This window comes from Cnephaeus nilssonii (genome assembly GCF_951640355.1).
Source record: "Cnephaeus nilssonii genome assembly, chromosome: 18".
Classification (NCBI taxonomy): Eukaryota; Metazoa; Chordata; class Mammalia; order Chiroptera; family Vespertilionidae; genus Cnephaeus; species Cnephaeus nilssonii.
Genome location: NC_137089.1, coordinates 38484677 through 38502365, shown reverse-complemented (window position 1 = coordinate 38502365; position 17689 = coordinate 38484677). Strand labels below are relative to the sequence as shown.

General features: G+C 44.2%; 1 protein-coding gene across 2 annotated transcripts in view; it reads left to right on the top strand.

Moving 5' to 3' along the window:
- The window catches only part of SLCO5A1 (solute carrier organic anion transporter family member 5A1), a gene marked incomplete at its 5' end in the record, with an annotated part of 99727 nt that extends 84772 nt beyond the window's left edge, over nt 1-14955 (top strand). For both annotated transcript variants that reach the window (XM_079796700.1, XM_079796699.1), the window contains 5 exons: nt 1877-2075; nt 7011-7170; nt 8966-9207; nt 11973-12037; nt 14416-14955. In XM_079796700.1, coding sequence (XP_079652826.1) covers nt 1877-2075; nt 7011-7170; nt 8966-9207; nt 11973-12037; nt 14416-14873 — 1124 coding nt within the window. In that variant the 3' untranslated portion in view covers nt 14874-14955. The remainder of the gene's footprint in view (nt 1-1876; nt 2076-7010; nt 7171-8965; nt 9208-11972; nt 12038-14415) is intronic.
- Between the last annotated feature and the right edge of the window lie 2734 nt (nt 14956-17689).

Genomic DNA, 17689 nt, shown 5'->3' with positions numbered 1-17689 from the left:
AGAATTCTTCGGGGGGTCTCATTGCCCAGAGATGCAGCCTGACCTCCCGGGAGTTCATGACCTCTCATAGTCTCGCTCTGCCTTCCCTGTCCTCCCTGTGTCCCACCACTTCCTCTCAGCTTGCATTGATGCTACACTCCCAGCTGCGTGGACTGTGCTCAATCCTCAATTCTATCTCATGCCTCTGCACATGTTCATTTGCGTAGGATGGTCTCTCTGCGCTGGTGTATTGGACGGATTCTGTCTCATCTTTCAAATTTCAAAGATTCTATCTCATCAGTCACATGTCGGCTCAAATACTGCCACTTCTGTGGAGCCCTCCCTGATTTCTCCCAGGGGAAACTCAGACGCTTCCTTTCCTGTGTTCTCCCTGCCCCTTTATAGAATTCCTTTAGTGTGTCCTGAATTTTTTTGTTTGGTCCTCTTTTAGGTTGTAAGGTTCTTGGTGCAGGCTCTGTGACCACTTAAACATATTTTTACTGCGAAATAGAATGCATTGAGAATTGCATTAAACAAAGTTTAGAGATAATGAATAATTATGACGTGATCAAGTGTACCTGTTAACCCAGGTCAGGGAATGGAGGATTTTCAGTGTCACAGGAGCCCCCTGTGTCCTCTCCAGGTCCCGCCCATCCCCCCACTATCTTGGCTTTTATGATAATTACTTCCTGGGTTTTCTTCATAGTTGTACTACCAGTATATGCATTTCTAAACAGTATCATTTCATTGTACCTGTTCCTGCACTTTATACAAATTTGCAATCACACATACATTCTGTTGTGTTTTTGCTGCTTTCATTCAACATTGTGTTTGTACCATTCACCCACATGGTTATGTGCAGTTAGGTTTCCGACTTTTACTGCTGTGGGGTGGCATTCCATTGAATGCATTTACTACATGTTGTGTATCTGTTAATGGACATTTGGTTTATTTCCAGTTTTTGGCTATTACATTTCTTCAGATCTCTTGTACACTTCTTTCGGTCCCCGTGTGTGTGTCAGTTTGTTCAGGGTATAGATCTAGGAATGGAATTGCTTGTCAGAGGGTGTGCATATCCTCAACTCGACCAGATAAAGGCCAGGCTGTTTTTCAGTCAGTGTCACTGTTTGCATCCCACCAGAGAGTGCCCATTGCTCCGTGTCTTTGCCAGCTTGTGGGAGTCAGACTTTGAAATTGTTACTGGTGTGATTGGCGGGGAGCAGTATCTCAGGTGACTTAAACTTGTATTTCCCTCTTACTAATGAGGCTGAGCCCCTGCATGTGTTTATCAGGAACCCGGATTTCTTCTTTAGTGAAGCAAATTTTCTTACTTTTCTAATGGATTGCATGTTTTTAAATTATTGCTTTATAAAAGATTTTTAATATTCTGAAAATGAATCTTTTGTTGGTTTGCATGTGTTGGAAATAAATTATACTATAAAATCATACACTTTGAAGATTTATTAATTACAGTATTTTTAAAGTAACTTTTCTTTTAAAATAATGACAGTTGATATACAATTATTATATTCTTTTCAGGTGTACAACATAGTGATTAGACCTTTATATAACTTATGAAGTGATCACCCCGAAAATCTAGTACCTACCCACCTGATATAGTTATTATGATATTATTGACTATATTCTCTATGCTGTATCCCTGTTGACTGTTATTATAACTGCCAATTTTGATTATAGTATTTTTATTCTTTACCTTAGTACTAATAAGTAAATAGAAACAGTATTTAGAAAACAAGTAGATTGTAAGGGTGGGGGGGTGGAGTTGGAGAAGGGTCTGAGGGGGGGGGCGGTAAATGGTGATAAAAACATAAAGAGACAAAAGGAAAACAATAGCATTAATTACTTCAAGTTAATCTTGGCCTTCCCTTCTCTCCAGGTGTTATTATTGTGCCTAGCGCTGGGGTTGGCATTGTCCTGGGAGGCTACATTATAAAGAAGTTGAAACTTGGTGCAAGAGAATCTGCAAAACTAGCAATGATCTGCAGTGGAGTGTCCTTACTGTGCTTTTCAACCCTGTTCATCGTGGGATGTGAAAGTATTAACCTAGGAGGCATAAACATCCCTTACACAACAGGGTGAGTATCTTGGAAGAGCCGTTTCATGTCATCATGATTGTGATGGTTATGTTCCTGCCTCCCTCTGATACAAGACTGAAAAAATTTTATTCTGAGTTGTTCACACCGAGAATAGAAGCTTAGTTTAAAAATTTCTTTCAATTTCTTTAGAGAAGGGCTTTCTGGTGAATTTCGGGGTTCTCAGTTAGGGATGGAGGTGGGTGAATAGAGGAAAATGGAATCTCCAACGAGTCCCATTGTTTTCAACTACACGCTCCCTTTGCCCCATGTCCCCCCCCCCCCCCCCCCCCCCCCCCCCCCCCGTCCCATCGGCTGACTTTGAGCTTGGAACCTTGTGGAGGTTCCATGGGGCGGGCTGGCTCCTCTCCAAGGAGGCATCTGCTTACTTCCCACCTGTCCATGCGCTCTTTCCGTGAAGTTTGCTGTCACTCTTTCCATTTCTCTTTGCTAGTTGATTCCTTTTCGTCTTACTTTTATTGCATCCGCAGAAGGAATGGAAAGCAGACTGACTCAATGTCTTACTTGCTTTTACGCTGCAAGTCGCCTCAAGTCTTTTTAAAGCCCTTGCTTAACACCGCATCTCTCCTGCCAATCCTGAATCAACCGAATCCGGACTCCCAGCACGACTGCAAAAATGATATAATTGTGCTGATTGGCTCCATTACAAATGTATGAGTCCCGATCTTAGCAGGCCCTCACCTTTGCTGAGCCATCCATTTCCTTGGCTCTAGTCAGCTTCCTTTCCTATGCCCCACGATGGTTTTCCATTAAAGGTTTTTCCTTCAATTGTTTTTATCTTACCCTAATCTTCTTTTTCGGATGGGACAACCTAGGATTCTGCATTTTTGAGTAAACAGAAATCCTAAGAATAAACTCCTTGAATTTCTCTCTCCTCTCCCTTCAAACTTCTTTGTCAAAAATTGTATTCTTTTCAAAGGCAAGTACTGGTGCCATCATTTTTTAACTGCGTGACCTTGTAAGAATTTACCTAATATTGTTGAGTGTTGGTTTCCTCATGTATAAAATTGGTGATAATACGAATCATACCTGGTTATAAGCATGATTAAAGCAAAACACATATGGTTGAAAATTAAAATACTGTACCTCAGAGGGTAGAAAATAAAAAAGTCGATTTCTCTTCCTCCCACCCTCAGTTTCTAGTTTGCAGCATTTAAATATTTTCAACAAATGTTTGCAGCTTTGATTTTGAGGATTATATGAAGGAAAGGTTCTGCTGTGTCCCAGCACAGTGTCTAGCACTGAGTGTGCACTAGGAAAGCTAGTTTTGTCTCTATTTCCATCTCTTCTAGATGATGCAAAGCCACTTCTATTCTTTGAAGGATGACTGTCTAGCTTCGATCTCTGCTCAGGGATCTTACCCATAATGATGCTGAAACTAGTAAGGACTTGATGTAAACAAACATCTGAATTATCTAAATCCATGAGTTCTGGTACCCTTCTCCTTTAATTGTGATCAACCGAGAAAAACTTGATTAGCAGTGTTCTTTAGGTCTTGGCGTGGTATTAAGTGACACAGTGTGGGTTTGTGAGAGTGTGATTTGAGAGCTGTACATACCCAGCTGTAATGGCCTTATGGCAAAGGTTTTTACTTACATTAAACCACAACCCGTTTCATTATTGTATATGACTTTAAATAAACATTGGTCCTTGAGTGATTGATTTAATAAGGTTGGGTAGCAAGTTTGGTCTTGCTTCCTGTTTGGTCATCTTCCCATGGCTGTCTTTCTTGAACCACAGCGATTATGGGGCATGTCATTACACCTGTCATAGTTTCCCATTCTTTAAAAAGGTTGTACTGGCTAATTTCAGAGACCTGTGCCCTCTCTCTAGCTCTTTAATGCCAGGAATTTTATAGTAAGACAGCACATGTGACTCTCAAGCTGGCAGCTTGAACCATGCGGTTAGTTATAAGGCATTTATTAGTGAGGCCTGGTTCCTCGCTTGGAATTAATACTCACATTGACTCTGAGTGAACATGAAGGAGCCTTTCGTTTGGAAGGCTGACTTGTCAGAAGTGCGTTCACTTATTGGGAAGGTCCCTTGGCACAGGGGTAAGTGCAGCATGCCGCAGCCCTGGTGCCTTATGACCCCGCGATCGGTTCACTTCAGGCTAAGGAGAGGCTGCTTCATGTCACTCAGGGTTAACCACTTGCGCCGTAATTATAATGCAGTCCGTTTTCTGGAGAGTGAGTGATGATCAAACAAGGAATTGTGATTATTAAAAGTGATTTTTTAAAATCCGCACAGTGCTAGTATGGCCTTTTCCTCTCATGACTTTTTCAGGAATGCCCACTTCTTTTTATTGCTATTTAAATGTGTCTTCCTTTTTTATTTTCTTAAGGCTTTTTATATTGTATCATTTATTGGTATCAGACACCATGATCCCCTGAGAAAAGCAAGCGCACGCAAGGGTGACACAGGACCGTGCCTTCCTGTCGCCAGTGTGTTTTGAGCATCTGTTGATCGTATCTTTAGATTCTTTTCTCCTGAGTGGACCTGCCCATAAAGGAGAGGTGTAAGAGTCTGTGGCTGTCCTAAATGAATACAGTGCACGCTGCTAAGAAGAAATTCCTTGTAACCTCTAAATAGCAATAATAATAACCACACTGTCTGGCTTTGAAGCCTGTCATTTTTAGTGACTAAGTGTGCTGGCATATAAAAGCTGTTTTATTTGGCCATGCTTGTGATTAAGTCATTGAGGAACCAGTGAAGACAATAGTAATGCACACAGAATACTTTTCACGTGATACCAGTTGACATAGGACTACTTGGCTTACTAGGGTATCACTTGGCCTCTCTGGACCTCTGTTTTATCACCTGTAGCATGTGGTGGTAGGTCTAGAACAGGGTTTCCCAGCCTTAGCACTATTGAGCTTTGAGCCAGTTGATTCTTCATTGTGGGGGAGGGGCTGCTCTATATATTGTGGAATATTTAGTAGCATCCCGGCCTCTACCCACTAGATGCCAATAGCATCCCCTCAGTTGTGACAAACAAAAATGTCCCCCCTGGGTGGGTGGCGTGGGGGGGGGGGGCGCAAATTTTTCCCTGTGGAGAACTACTGCTCTAAAAATCACATTTTAAATATAAATTTTAAAATTGTCTGATCCTAAGAGTTTGTGAACATAATAATTATTGAAGTTGTGTGGTAAAATTTCTTCAGTGAAGTGGCATTAATGAAGAACAGGGTTTATTTGCCTTTTGCCTTTTTGAAGGCTTTCTTTTTTTTTCTTTATTGATTAAGGTATTACATGTGTGTCCTTATCCCCCATTGCCCCCTCCACCCCCCACTCATGCCCTCACCCCCCTGGTGTCCGTGTCCATTGGTTATGCTTATATGCATGCATACAAGTCCTTTGGTTTATCTCTCCCCTTTATTCCCACCCTCCCCTGCCTTCCCTCTGAGGTTTGTCAGTCTGATCAATGCTTCTCTGTCTCTGGATCTGTTTTTGTTCATCAGTTTATGTTGTTCATTATATTCCACAAATGAGTGAGATCATGTGATATTTATCTTTCTCTGACTGGCTTATTTTGCTTAGCATAATGCTCGCCAGTTCCATCCATGCTGTTGCAAATGGTAAGAACTCCTTTTTTTATTTTACCACAGCGTAGTATTCCATTGTGTAGATGTACCACCGTTCTTTAATCCACTCATCTGCTGATGGGCACTTAGGCTGTTTCCAAATCTTAGCTATGGTGAATTGTGTCAAAGGCTTTCTTGATAAGGCTTAAACATTGCTACGAATGTGTTCCATTAAAATTTCAAGGCTCGGTTACCAAAGTATGAAAGAGGCCACAGGAGAAAAGCCTTGGGACAAACAAACCTTCATGCTGAGAGATTCATACATGCGGTTGGGTTGGGCTGTGCTACTGGCTGAGTGCTTACTCAACATCGTCATCAACGATAATAACTAGAGCACAGAGCAGACATTCCAAAATGTTGGTTGAGTGGATGGCTGATGAGTGGAGGGACAGATGAATGAAGGATCTGCATGTGGCTTTGGAGAGACTATGTCATCGGTGACACCTATAAATGGTGGCCACAAAAGCAAAGGAGAGAGGCCACTGGGTGTGAGCACTACAGGCCCTTTCATTCTTCTGGGTCTCCCATGGGACCTGCGGCTTCTGCTCTCCCACAGCCATTTCCTCACACTTCTCTCCGCGGCCCTGTACCCTTACTTGCCTTATTCTCCCTTTTGCATTTGTTGCCTGAATTGATTTTATTAGAGCTTTATGTATTGTATTACTTATTTGACGCGAACATCATGATCTGAGAAAACAAAACCTATATTTGACTGAGTCTACATCTGGGCATTCCTGAGGAAGGGACTGTTTCATCCTTCTTCTCAGATCATTTGAATCAAACTAGTGACGTGATTCCTCACCTTTGAATAATCACTTCCTTTGGATTTCCTAGAGTCCCGTGGCTTTCTTTGATAATTTATTCTAGAACAATGAAAGTTTGTGGCCAAAGGAACCTGTGTTGACAACTGTGATGGATGGATTCCATGTTTATGCCCTCGTAATGATGTTATTGATTTGGCCCCCAAAAGTGATTCCTCCATTTTACAGTTAAAGGAATTGAGGCCCAGATTTGTTGGCATAGAATGAAGCATCTACAGTTAGAACTGCTGAGCCCAGATGTTGCGAACAGGTGCATAGCACCAAGGTGGAGGGTAGAATTGAGGCAGGATGGATAATTTGATACAAAAGTATTGAATCTGTGGTACCAGAAAATGGAAACGTTTTCCTTTATGTTTTGTTTTAAAGTTATAAAAATAATTATCAACAGTACTGTAGCTTTGATTTAATGGGACTGTTTCCTCTAAAATGGACAAATGACTGAATCTCAAGCACTTTCCTGTCAGTTTTATTTTAGTAAATGTTGTTCACAATCTGCTTCTTTTCTCTCTTAGACCCTCTCTCACCATGCCTCACAGGAACCTGACTGGAAGCTGCAATGTTAACTGTGGTTGTAAGATACATGAGTACGAGCCAGTCTGTGGATCAGATGGAATTACGTACTTTAACCCCTGCCTGGCTGGCTGTGTTAATAGTGGCAATCTTAGCACTGGGGTGAGTCTATTTCACAACTTCCTGTACTGTGGTTAATCCGACATCCTGTGAAAAGGATGTGTTAGAAGTCAGAGGCAAACATATGACTTCAGTCTCCCCTTTTCAAGAAACTTCAAGTAACCTACAAAATACCCCTGACACAAACCCAGAGGAAAGAAAATTATGCAAATGCATTATTTTTCCCCCGGGATGATTGGCACATCTGGGGATAGCCCTTTGCTTCCACATCAGCTCTCTTCTACTTTGCATTTGGTGCCAACTCAGTGCAACTTGATGAGATTGAATGCTGGGTCTCTCATGCGTTCCTCTGACAGGGCTCTTGTGATGGATTTGAAGGTCAAGATGACCACACTGGGACTGACAGAAGAGAATAGGAATGTACCTCCCCTGCTGAGAGTCAGTGAAGATGAGCAGTGGCATTTTTCATAGATTATTGGTTCTGACTCCCCCCCCCCCCCCCCAGAGTAAAGATATTTCTGTCAGTTCAAGAATAGGCTATTTTGAGAATTCCCTTCCCTGTGAATTATAAATAGGCTGTGATACTGTGGGGAAAGGTTTTCATATTCTACTCAGCTCCTTATCGAGCCTGGTTTCATCCTTTGCATAAAAACGGGTTGTAGGAGGCTGGTGATAAGGGCTTATCCCATTGACTGCACGTTTCTGGAATGTCATATTTGACTTCTGAGTTTTAAACTAGAGCAATAAATGGAGAACTCCTGTTGCTGGCTTCCCATTATATGATTGGTGAGCTCCCGTGTGTCCCCGAGTTGAAAGAGACAAGGAGGTCTGTTCTGGTGGCCAAGTCCTTCCCTGGGAGTGAGCCAGTCTCCTGGTGCACACCCTCATTCTTCCAAAGCGCCAGCAGTCCTGAGCTCAGACGGCCTCAGAGCGTCCCATCTTCATATCTGTTCTGACGGCCTCTCTAAGTGACTGAGAGGCAGTGAAGTCGGCTAAGCTCCATTCAGTAAAAGCAACATAATAGGCAAGAAGCTTAATTGGCTGTTTCATCGAAACACCTTTTAAGTCCCTTGACTTGAACGAAACAGCCAGTGCTACCAATGTGCACAATTATTGGAACGGAAGTCCTTATGCATGACCTGTTTTTACATAACAGATACCTACTTCAGGTCCTGCTCTGAGTTCGGGGTTATGCTAGGTTGAGTGCTGGGCCTCTCATCTGTTCTCTGGCGAGCACAGTGTCCACAATAAAGTTAAAAGCAAACAAGCAAATAAAACAAGCAAGGCTCGGTTCCCGTTTTTGAGGGTGTCTCGTATTGAAGAGCCCAGGAGTTAAAGACCAATGGAAGCTGCTTTTAATTAGGACAAAAAAATGGGCGCACGAAATATGAATGCCCTAGAGTTGAGTGTAGAAAGCTTCTTAGAAAAGTTGAGGTTTAAACAATTTTGACCAGTGGATTTTCATAATGTTGGATGCACACTTTGCACCCCTATTGTTAGCGATGAGGAAGACATTTCCAAGCAAACATTTTGCATTTTTAAAAACACTGGAGTTGCCCTGGCTGGGTGGCTCAGTTTGGTCCCGTGCACCAAAAGGTTGCAGGTTGGATTCCTGGTGAGGGCACATCCCTAGGTTGCTGGTTGGATCCCTGGCCCGGGTGCATATGGGAAGCAGCCAATCAACGTATTGCTCTCACATCCATGTTTCTCTCTCTCGCTTCCTCTCTCACTGGAGTTATTGGAGAGCATTTGAACTAAACTTTGTCTTAACATCCCTATGCTGAATTTTGCTTTTGGTTGGCACACAACTAACTGAACTTGACTATCTGTCCCTTAGATAAGGAATTACACGGAATGCGCCTGTGTCCAAAGCCGGCAAGTGATCACGCCGCCCACCGTGGGACAGCGCAGCCAGCTCCGCGTGGTCATCGTCAAAACCTATCTCAACGAGAATGGCTACGCCGTGTCGGGGAAGTGCAAACGGGCCTGTAACACCCTCTTCCCATTCTTAGTTTTTCTTTTCATAGTCACCTTCATCACCGCGTGTGCCCAGCCATCAGCCATCATAGTGACGCTCAGGTGAGAACAGCATTTGACTTCTCGGCTGGGTTACATGCTCCCAGTGAGTTACTAGAGTACGTGATCCAGGACCGGGGTCAGGCGCACAGAGGGGAACAAAATGAGATCGTGCAGGAAAAGCACTCCGCCGTTTGCCCGGCAAACTTAGGAGAAGTGAGTTTTGCCATGTCAGAAAGGGAGAGGAAGGTTGTGGCATTGCATTCTCTAGAACCTTCTTTAGGCGGATGGGCTTTATTTCTGTAGTTCAGGGTAACTTCTCGGGGTGCCTTGGGTTCCTGAAGATTCTGCAGTAAAGGTTCTACTTGGGGAGCTGGAAGCCGTCACCGTGTTCACTGCAAGCAGCCTGGCCCCGGAGGAGGCAGGGAGTCATTTCGGCGAAGCTGCTCACCTGCCTGCAGCAGACAAATTGTCCCCAGCCCTGCAGACAGTCACCACCTCCAGGGCCTCTGGCCGCCTCTGCTGGGCCTGCAGCTCCAACTGCTGACTCCCATTCCTGTTACTGTCGTATAAAATTCTGGAGTTGAGCAAGGAAAGGGCAGACTGGAAAACGTAATTTTTCAGTTCACGCTGTTGCTTTCTTTGCCATCGTGTAGAAGCTTCTTTGCTTCTCTGAGAACATGGAAGTTACCTTCATGGAAGTCCCGTTCAGAACGTTGGCACTAGCACATTCCAGCCCGCGGTTGGTATTTGCAGGAGAGGCCGTGGTGGGCACAGGAAGGAGGGGGCAGCCGGCAGAAACCAGGGCACACCCACAGCAGCTTCAGGGGCTGCAGTGCATGAAGGAGTCAGGAAAGGGAGCAGAGTCCTTCTTCTTCTTTCATCTCCTCCCTGGCTCCTCCGTTCCCCACCCCACGATGCTGGGCACCTGCTGGGACGCTGCTGCAGAGACGGCATTCTTGGCAGGGCCCTGGGCTGCTTGCCTGCGTATTCTGCATGAGATGCTGAGTTAGATGCTGCCCGGCCAATTCCTTCCTTGGCGGGTGGATGACAGCACACAGAAGGCCTGCAGGTGTATTCACTCAGGGCCTCCATCAGCACATATGTATGGAGTGGCAACTACATGTGCGGCGTTGGGCAAGTGCTCTGAGAAAGTGAAGAAGTTGGGGGAAGATGAGTGCTCCGGGTCTTGGGGATGTCACACTCCCTACCTAGGACCCACATATATGGGATAGAAAGGCGAAGGTCCTTCGTCATAAATAATACAAACCATTCGTAATCTTATTCTTTGACCTTTAATTCTACAGATGTGAAATAATGTTATTCTTTGACCTTTAATTCTGCAAGAGGTGTTCAGCCAGCCAGACAATGACTGCCCGATTTATAGTGTTCGTGGCAAGTCACCAGTTGGCATCTAACCCAAAACTTCAGAAAAGAAGCCCTTTAATCTTGGATAATTACAAAGTTCACTAGACTCAAATCTTCCTGCCCTGTGGGAATTATTTGGAGCATAAGTTATAGGAAAAGAAGAAAAAAACGAGGTGGTTGGAAAGGATTCATTAATTCTCTAATTTTTGACTTGTTCCCTGTGTGTGTGTTAAATATATACACACATATATATTTAGGTATATTTTTTATTGATTTCAGAGAGGAAGGGAGAGGGAGAGAGAGATAGAAACATCAATGATGAGAGAGAATCATTGATTGGCTGCCTCCTGCACTCCCCTACTGGGGATTGAGCCCCAAAACTGGGCATGCGCCCTGTCTGGGAAATCGAACAGGTGACCTCTTGGTTCATGGGTCAACACTCAACCACTGAGTCACACTGGCCGGGCTGTTTTTGACTGTATATTGTAAAACTTTTCTCTCTATACTTTTCCCTGAGAAATTACGGGAGTAATTTTCAGTGTACACACCATGCAGGAAAGTGCAGGCAAAGAGAGAATAAGTGTAGTAATTAGCATAAAATGCTTTCTGTATTTATAGGACTGATTTGGGAAGCTCAGTTAGAACCACCTCTGTACTTTCAGTCCTGACCCTGTGGCCCATCCAGCAGCACTAATAAAGAAATGATTAGAGTCCTTTGAACTTTCTTGGGTATCTTCATTGGGGAACACCTTTATTCACTGGTTCAGCCATCAGCAGTCTTGCTTGGCTATCCTATCTAATAAAAAAGTAATATGCAAATTGGCCATCACTCCAACACACAAGATGGCTGCCCCCATGTGGTCAAAGATGGCTTCCCCCATGTGGACACAAGATGGCTGCCACAAGATGGCCAGCAAGGGAGGGCAGTTAGGGGGGACCCAGGCCTGCAGGGGAGGGCAGTTATGGGGACCAGGCCTGCAGGGGAGGGCAGTTAGGGGTGACCAGGCCTGCAGGGGAGGGCAGTTAGGGGCAAACAGGCTGGCAGGGGAGCAGTTAGGCATCAATCATGCTGGCAGGAGAGTGGTTAGGGGGTGATCAGGCTGGCAGGCAGAAGCAGTTAGGGGCAATCAGGAAGGCAGGCAGGCGAGCAGTTGGGAGCCAGCAGTCCTGGATTGTGAGAGGGATGTCCGACTGCCCGTGTAGGCCCGATCCTACACGGGCAGTCGGACATCTCTCAAGGGGTCCCAGATTGGAGAGGGTGCAGGCTAGGCTGAGGGACACCCCCCCCCCCCTGCACGAATATCGTGCACTGGGCCTCTAGTGGTTAATAATTCTAGAACATTAAACACTTTGGCGCAGCGTCTCTCTGGCCCCTGGCCCTGCACTAAGCAGGTTTGGTTTGACAGTCATTTTCTCATGGCCACGATTTTGAAATGTTTCTTTCTTCCCCTTCCCCGTAGGTCCGTAGAAGATGAGGAGAGACCTTTTGCTCTGGGAATGCAATTTGTTTTATTGCGAACGCTCGGTATGTTCCTTACTTTCCAAGTGTGCCTCTTAGTTCCTCTTTGAAGGTGGCAAATTCTCCCTGGCCTTTAAAATGGCAGGCCAAGTCATCTGTGGCCGTTGTAGTAGCGAGGAATTTACAGGTTAGTGGTAAGGGCACACGTTCCTGAATTTCTGATTTGAACTAAACGCTGACCAGTTCTGTCATTTGATGAAACAAGACCAAAGCAACTTGAGGTCAGCTCCTTTTTCACGGTGAACATAAACTTGACCTAAATTCCCCAGAGAATTTTGTACTGTAAGAAATATTGAACCAAGCGGTCACAATGGGCTTAGGATCCTGGTATTCTTGTCCGTTTGTGGCTTTTTAGCACGAGAGTGATGGAGAGTGGTGCTCTTTTTGTTTGTGAAAATTCCCATTTCTTCATCCCAGTAATTTTATTGGATTGGGCAAAGAGTGTACCTATTAAGTTTTCTGAGGAAAAGAAAGAAAAAAGAAAAGATGCCCAAATGGACATACAGGGACTGCCCTGGCCTGATTACCAAGAGGGGCGCCTTAGTGCTGTGTTGATGTGGGACGTCGCCGAGCTCACTTGGGCATGAAGAATATTGTTCTGGTTTTTCCAAACACTGCATCACCCTGTGATGTCTTGGGACAATGCACGGGAAATAGCGCGTGAAGTAGTCCACTCCCCTGATCAATTTCAATGTATTTTTAATTGGCTTCCTCATCACCAGGCATATTTTCTTCCTTAAGTGGGAGTCTGATTTTCTACAGCTGTTATTTCCCCCAGTAATCAGTATCATTGTCCACAGAAACACAAAACATTTTTTTCTGATTCAAATTTGTTATTTCAGTTTTGAAAGGTGAAACGTTTTAAAATGATATCATCTGACCCTTTGAAATTTTAATCCTTTCTGGAATTTTCTATTTGTCCCATGTTGTGGTTGACGGCCCAAGAGTGAGCACTTTCCAGTGAACCTTCAAGGCCTCTTTCTGGTTGTATTCAATGAGAGGCTTGTTTTTTGGTATCAATAAGACGTTGAAGGTACCATTTTTTTCAAAGCATGCTGGTTAAAGGAAATTCTGCCATACTTTGATATAGTTAAGAAGTATGCCTTATGCTTCTCTTTGAAAACTAAAAAGTTATTTTCAAAGAAGGAAATTTGTTTAGCAAAGGGGTAGTTGAGTAGGAAAAGAAAATAGATCCTCCTTTTTTGCTGGCCTGTCTCTGATGCCCTGAAGTTGGGGTGATTGGACCTGGATGTGGAGGTCAAGGTAGGGGTTAACAGATGGACCGTGTAACAGCAGGAGGGAGAACATGTCAGGCATTTATTATTTAATTCAACCTTAGCTTATGTTCTATTGATTATAGAACATAATGAAAATATTAAGTATTTTAAAATGTTACATTTTAATTATAGCAACTATACCCCTTTTTAAATGAACCCAATGTATTTAAAAATGTATCACCCACAGCCCCCTGGGCTATTAGCCCACCTGTCCTCTCTCCCTTCCTCCCTCCTCTCTTTCCTCCCCTGCTTGCTCCTACCCTCCCATTGCTTCCTTCTGTCAGTGCTTATTGAGGATCCACGGGATGCAAAGAATAAAAGGCACGGCCCCCACCATCAGGGAGCTTATGGGTAACAGATGTGCAAACAGTTTAGCGTGTGGTAGCTGAAAAATGGAGGCATATACAGTGGGATGTAGTGGCATCTGAGTGGGTCAGGGACTTAAAGGAGGGGTGGGCTTCGGAAGGTGAACAAGTCGGGGATGGGGACACATTCCCACAAGGGGAGGGACGTGTGATGAAGGCGTAGACTTTCTTTCTTACGGGATTAAAGAATGGCCCCAAAATGAAGTTACTGCTACTCAACACAGATGTTTCCTGAGCTTCAGAGATGAATTTTATGCCTTCGTTCTTTCTATGCCCCAAGTGCCTTTATAGAGTTGCCATTTAATATGATTTCTCACTTATGGGAGACAGTGTTTACCTCATCCAATACTAGAACCCAAGAACTCACCGTACTGGATTTTAGTGGATCATAAAGGCTTCCAGTATAGCCTCTTGAGCAGTTAATGACAAAATCGGATTTTTAAGTCTGAAAGGATTCCCAAATTGCATTTTTAGCAATAGATGTTTTTATGACCCTAAAAATCAATAACACATTCTGACTGCATTGCAAACTGGATGATATAAAGTATTAACAGTTTAGTAACCATTTTTATAGTAAATATATTACAAGGCGTGACATACATTTAACAAAATCAAGTAACGTGAGCAAACGGCTCCCCTCTCTTGGATTCCGGGCACACAGAGCACTTTGCTAACTTACAGGTCTGTTTTGTCAGATGTGCTGAACATGCTTCTTCTCTTTTCTCCCCCTCCGCCCCTCTAGCATACATCCCCACTCCGATTTATTTTGGAGCGGTTATTGACACCACCTGCATGCTCTGGCAGCAGGAGTGCGGAGTGCAAGGCTCTTGCTGGGAGTACAATGTGACATCGTTTCGTTTCGTCTATTTTGGCTTGGCAGCGGGCCTCAAGTTTGTTGGCTTTATTTTTATTTTTCTGGCCTGGTACTCCATCAAATACAAGGAGGACGCGCTGCAGAGGCAGAGGTGGCGAGAGTTCCCCCTGGGCACCGTGAGCGAGCTGGTGGGCCACCCCGACGGTGCGGACAAGTATGCCCGGACTCGGTCCTGCCCGGCCTTCAGCACGCAGGGAGAATTCCACCCAGAGACTCGTCTGCGAAAAGGCGTCCAGTGCACAGCACAGACCTACCCGGGGCCCTTCCCAGAAGCAATACGTTCCTCCCCGGACCCGGGGCTGGAGGAGAGCCCCGTGGCCGTGTAGCCTCCCTCCTGACAGCTTGAAAATGGAAGACTTTAGTTTTTTTGTTGTTGGTTGAGTTGAATATTGGCGACTTGAGAAACACCCGTGCCTTCTTTTCTTTCCTTCCCTTTTTAAGCTCTAAAGACACAATCCTCCAGCGAACAAAACTCAGTAATACACAGCCGCTGTTGATTGAGGGCTGGATACCTCAACCAGACTGAGACCCCTTCCCCGCCTTCGCTCCGAGGAGGAGCTTCGATAGACTTGGTACCATTTCCGCTATGTTAACTTCACGCTCGCTCGCGCACCCATAGGGTATAAAGCCAAGGCACATGGTTAACCAAACCACGGAAGTGTTAAAGGCGGTGCATCTCATTAGCATCCGCTCCACACAAAAGGTGAGCTTGACCATGTCCTTGCATTCACAAATCAACAGTTTTTTTTTTAGATCTGAACACCTACTGTGAGTTCTGCTACAAAGCACAAATGAATTTGCCTCAACTATGCAATTTGATCGGGAAAATGTAAGTGCAGCATGCTACTTTTGCTTTCAGAGACTAAAGCAGATATGTTTTTAAAAAGAGGAAGCTCAACTTTAGAGGAAGCTCAACTTTAAAGTACTGTTAATAGCATTTTAAACCATAGCAGACTTATAAATCAGGTAGGATTTTTTCAAATGCTTCAAAGGAAACATATGCATTGGGTGATAAAAGGAAAAGCTACTTCGTTTCATGAAACACATTCTCTTGTAGTCTGTGTGCCCCCATCATAAGGTAGTTAAGAAGGCTGCAAAATCATCTGAATATAAACTCCAGTATTCCTTCATCAGGGGCTTTAAAACTAGTGTGCTAACCAATATGGCTAGAAACTGTAATTTGAGATGCATAATAAGGAAAGAAACTCATGACTTTCTCATCCAAAAAAAAAAAAAATTGCTGCAGAAATTCTTTTACCTCTTAAGGATCCACAAAAGGATAGTTAGAAATTGTAAACTTGACACTCAAAATAGTTGGAAAAGGAATTTCAGAGACTATGATTGAGTCCCACCCAATCATTTTAGTTATCTGCCTGGAAACAGTAGCAAACCTGTATTCTTCTCTTTCTATGTGCAGAAAATTGCTATGGTTGCTACTGAGATAGAGTCATTAAACCAGGAAAGCTATACTTGCCTGTATGGAAATCACCTTGAATACAGGAGGAGGGAGATCTGGGAGCCGGACCTAGAATATGATCCTAAGTCATGATTGAAAAATACAAAATAAACTGGTCTATCCTATTGAACCCAGCTTTATCAGGGTTAGAATCATTTTACACCAACCTTTGACTCCTCCCTGCTGTGACCTTCCGGAAGTGATCTCAGAGGGGACTTGTCTGTTCCTTTGGGTTCATTATCCATGATCCTTTCCAGTGCCTCCCAGCACACCACTTGGACTTAGGTGCCACCCAGAATGCTTCCTCCATGGTCCTTCAGGCAGATGCCTCCTGACAGCACTGTGGACTGATGGTAAGTGAACTCATGGGAGCTGGCTGCTCGGAAAAAGAATCCTGACAACTCAGATTGAGGCGGGACTGTGAGGCCCAAATACCGGTATCACTGTTTCTGCCAAGGAGCCTGTGCTAATGTAGGGCTAATCTGGGAAGTGGTTTCCTTGGCTGGTTTACACTCTTCCTCAGCAGGAATGTGATTGACAGAGCTGTCCCATGATTCAGACTTCTTGCCCTCCATTGTTGGCTGCCCCATGGGGTGGTGTGAATATGTCTGGGCTCAGGGATGTTTTCCTCTCTGCCCTAATGGCAGCAGTCAAATGGTTCTCTTGGTTGCATGCAGTTTGTGGAGAGGGTTCTCACTATCGGACTGAAGGATGTCTCCCAAGGGGCGGGACCAGTGCCCTGGGTGACAAGGACTTCCCCTTGAGCGAGCGGTCTTGTTTGACTGAGTCTTAGAACCATTGTTGCCTGTAGATACACTGGTGTCCGTCAAACTTGAGTCAACACGGTGCATATTGAAGGTCTTTGGAAAATATTGCTGATTAACCCAGTGTCTGCTCTGGGGCCTCAGAGTTCCGCCTTACCCGCTATGGAAAATCTTTGAGCCTTTGGAAGAGGAAGTCTCCCTTTGTGTTGGAGTTAAAGATAGGTTGGGGAAAGAGAGGTAGTGTTTCCTTAATGTCTCTCTGTTTATTCAGAAACTGCATTGAGAAAATATTGCTGGGATTACACTTTTTTGTAGCTAAGAGGATATGTTTCACCACTGTTACAGTTTCTCTCTTCTTGGTGGGGCATTTTGAAAAGGAGCCGCTCTCAGAACTCCAGGAGAGGGAATGATGGAGTCATCAAGTATAACTAGAGAGCTGCTCCTCCGTTCCCGACCTTGAACTGTCGTCCAGTTCAGCAATCAATGACTGGGTGCAAGTTCTTTCTCTCGGGCACCATTTGACCCATTGCCCTTTGCCACTCTGTGAAGTCCTTTGGGTTTGATTAGGCCAGAATTCAAAGAAATGAGCACGAGTTGTACATCAATGTTAATATTGTGCTGCCTTAAGTATCTGATGCTTATAAGTAGCAGGTGTATCATGAATCTGTTGTTGGTGAGTGTCGCATAAGTAGTAAAAATCATGGGGGATTGAAGTCTTGGAATAGGTGCCAAGTAAAAGTTGTCCCCAAAATGGTTTGGGCTCTGGTAGCATCACTGAAATATTATGTAGTCAACTAAAGTGATTATTTTATAGACACCATTTAATTGTATATATGAGGTTCTTACACGCTTGTTAATAAATTGGTTGTTACTTTATAGTCCTATTATAAGTTTAATTGCCACCCTCCATGAGCTTAAGCTT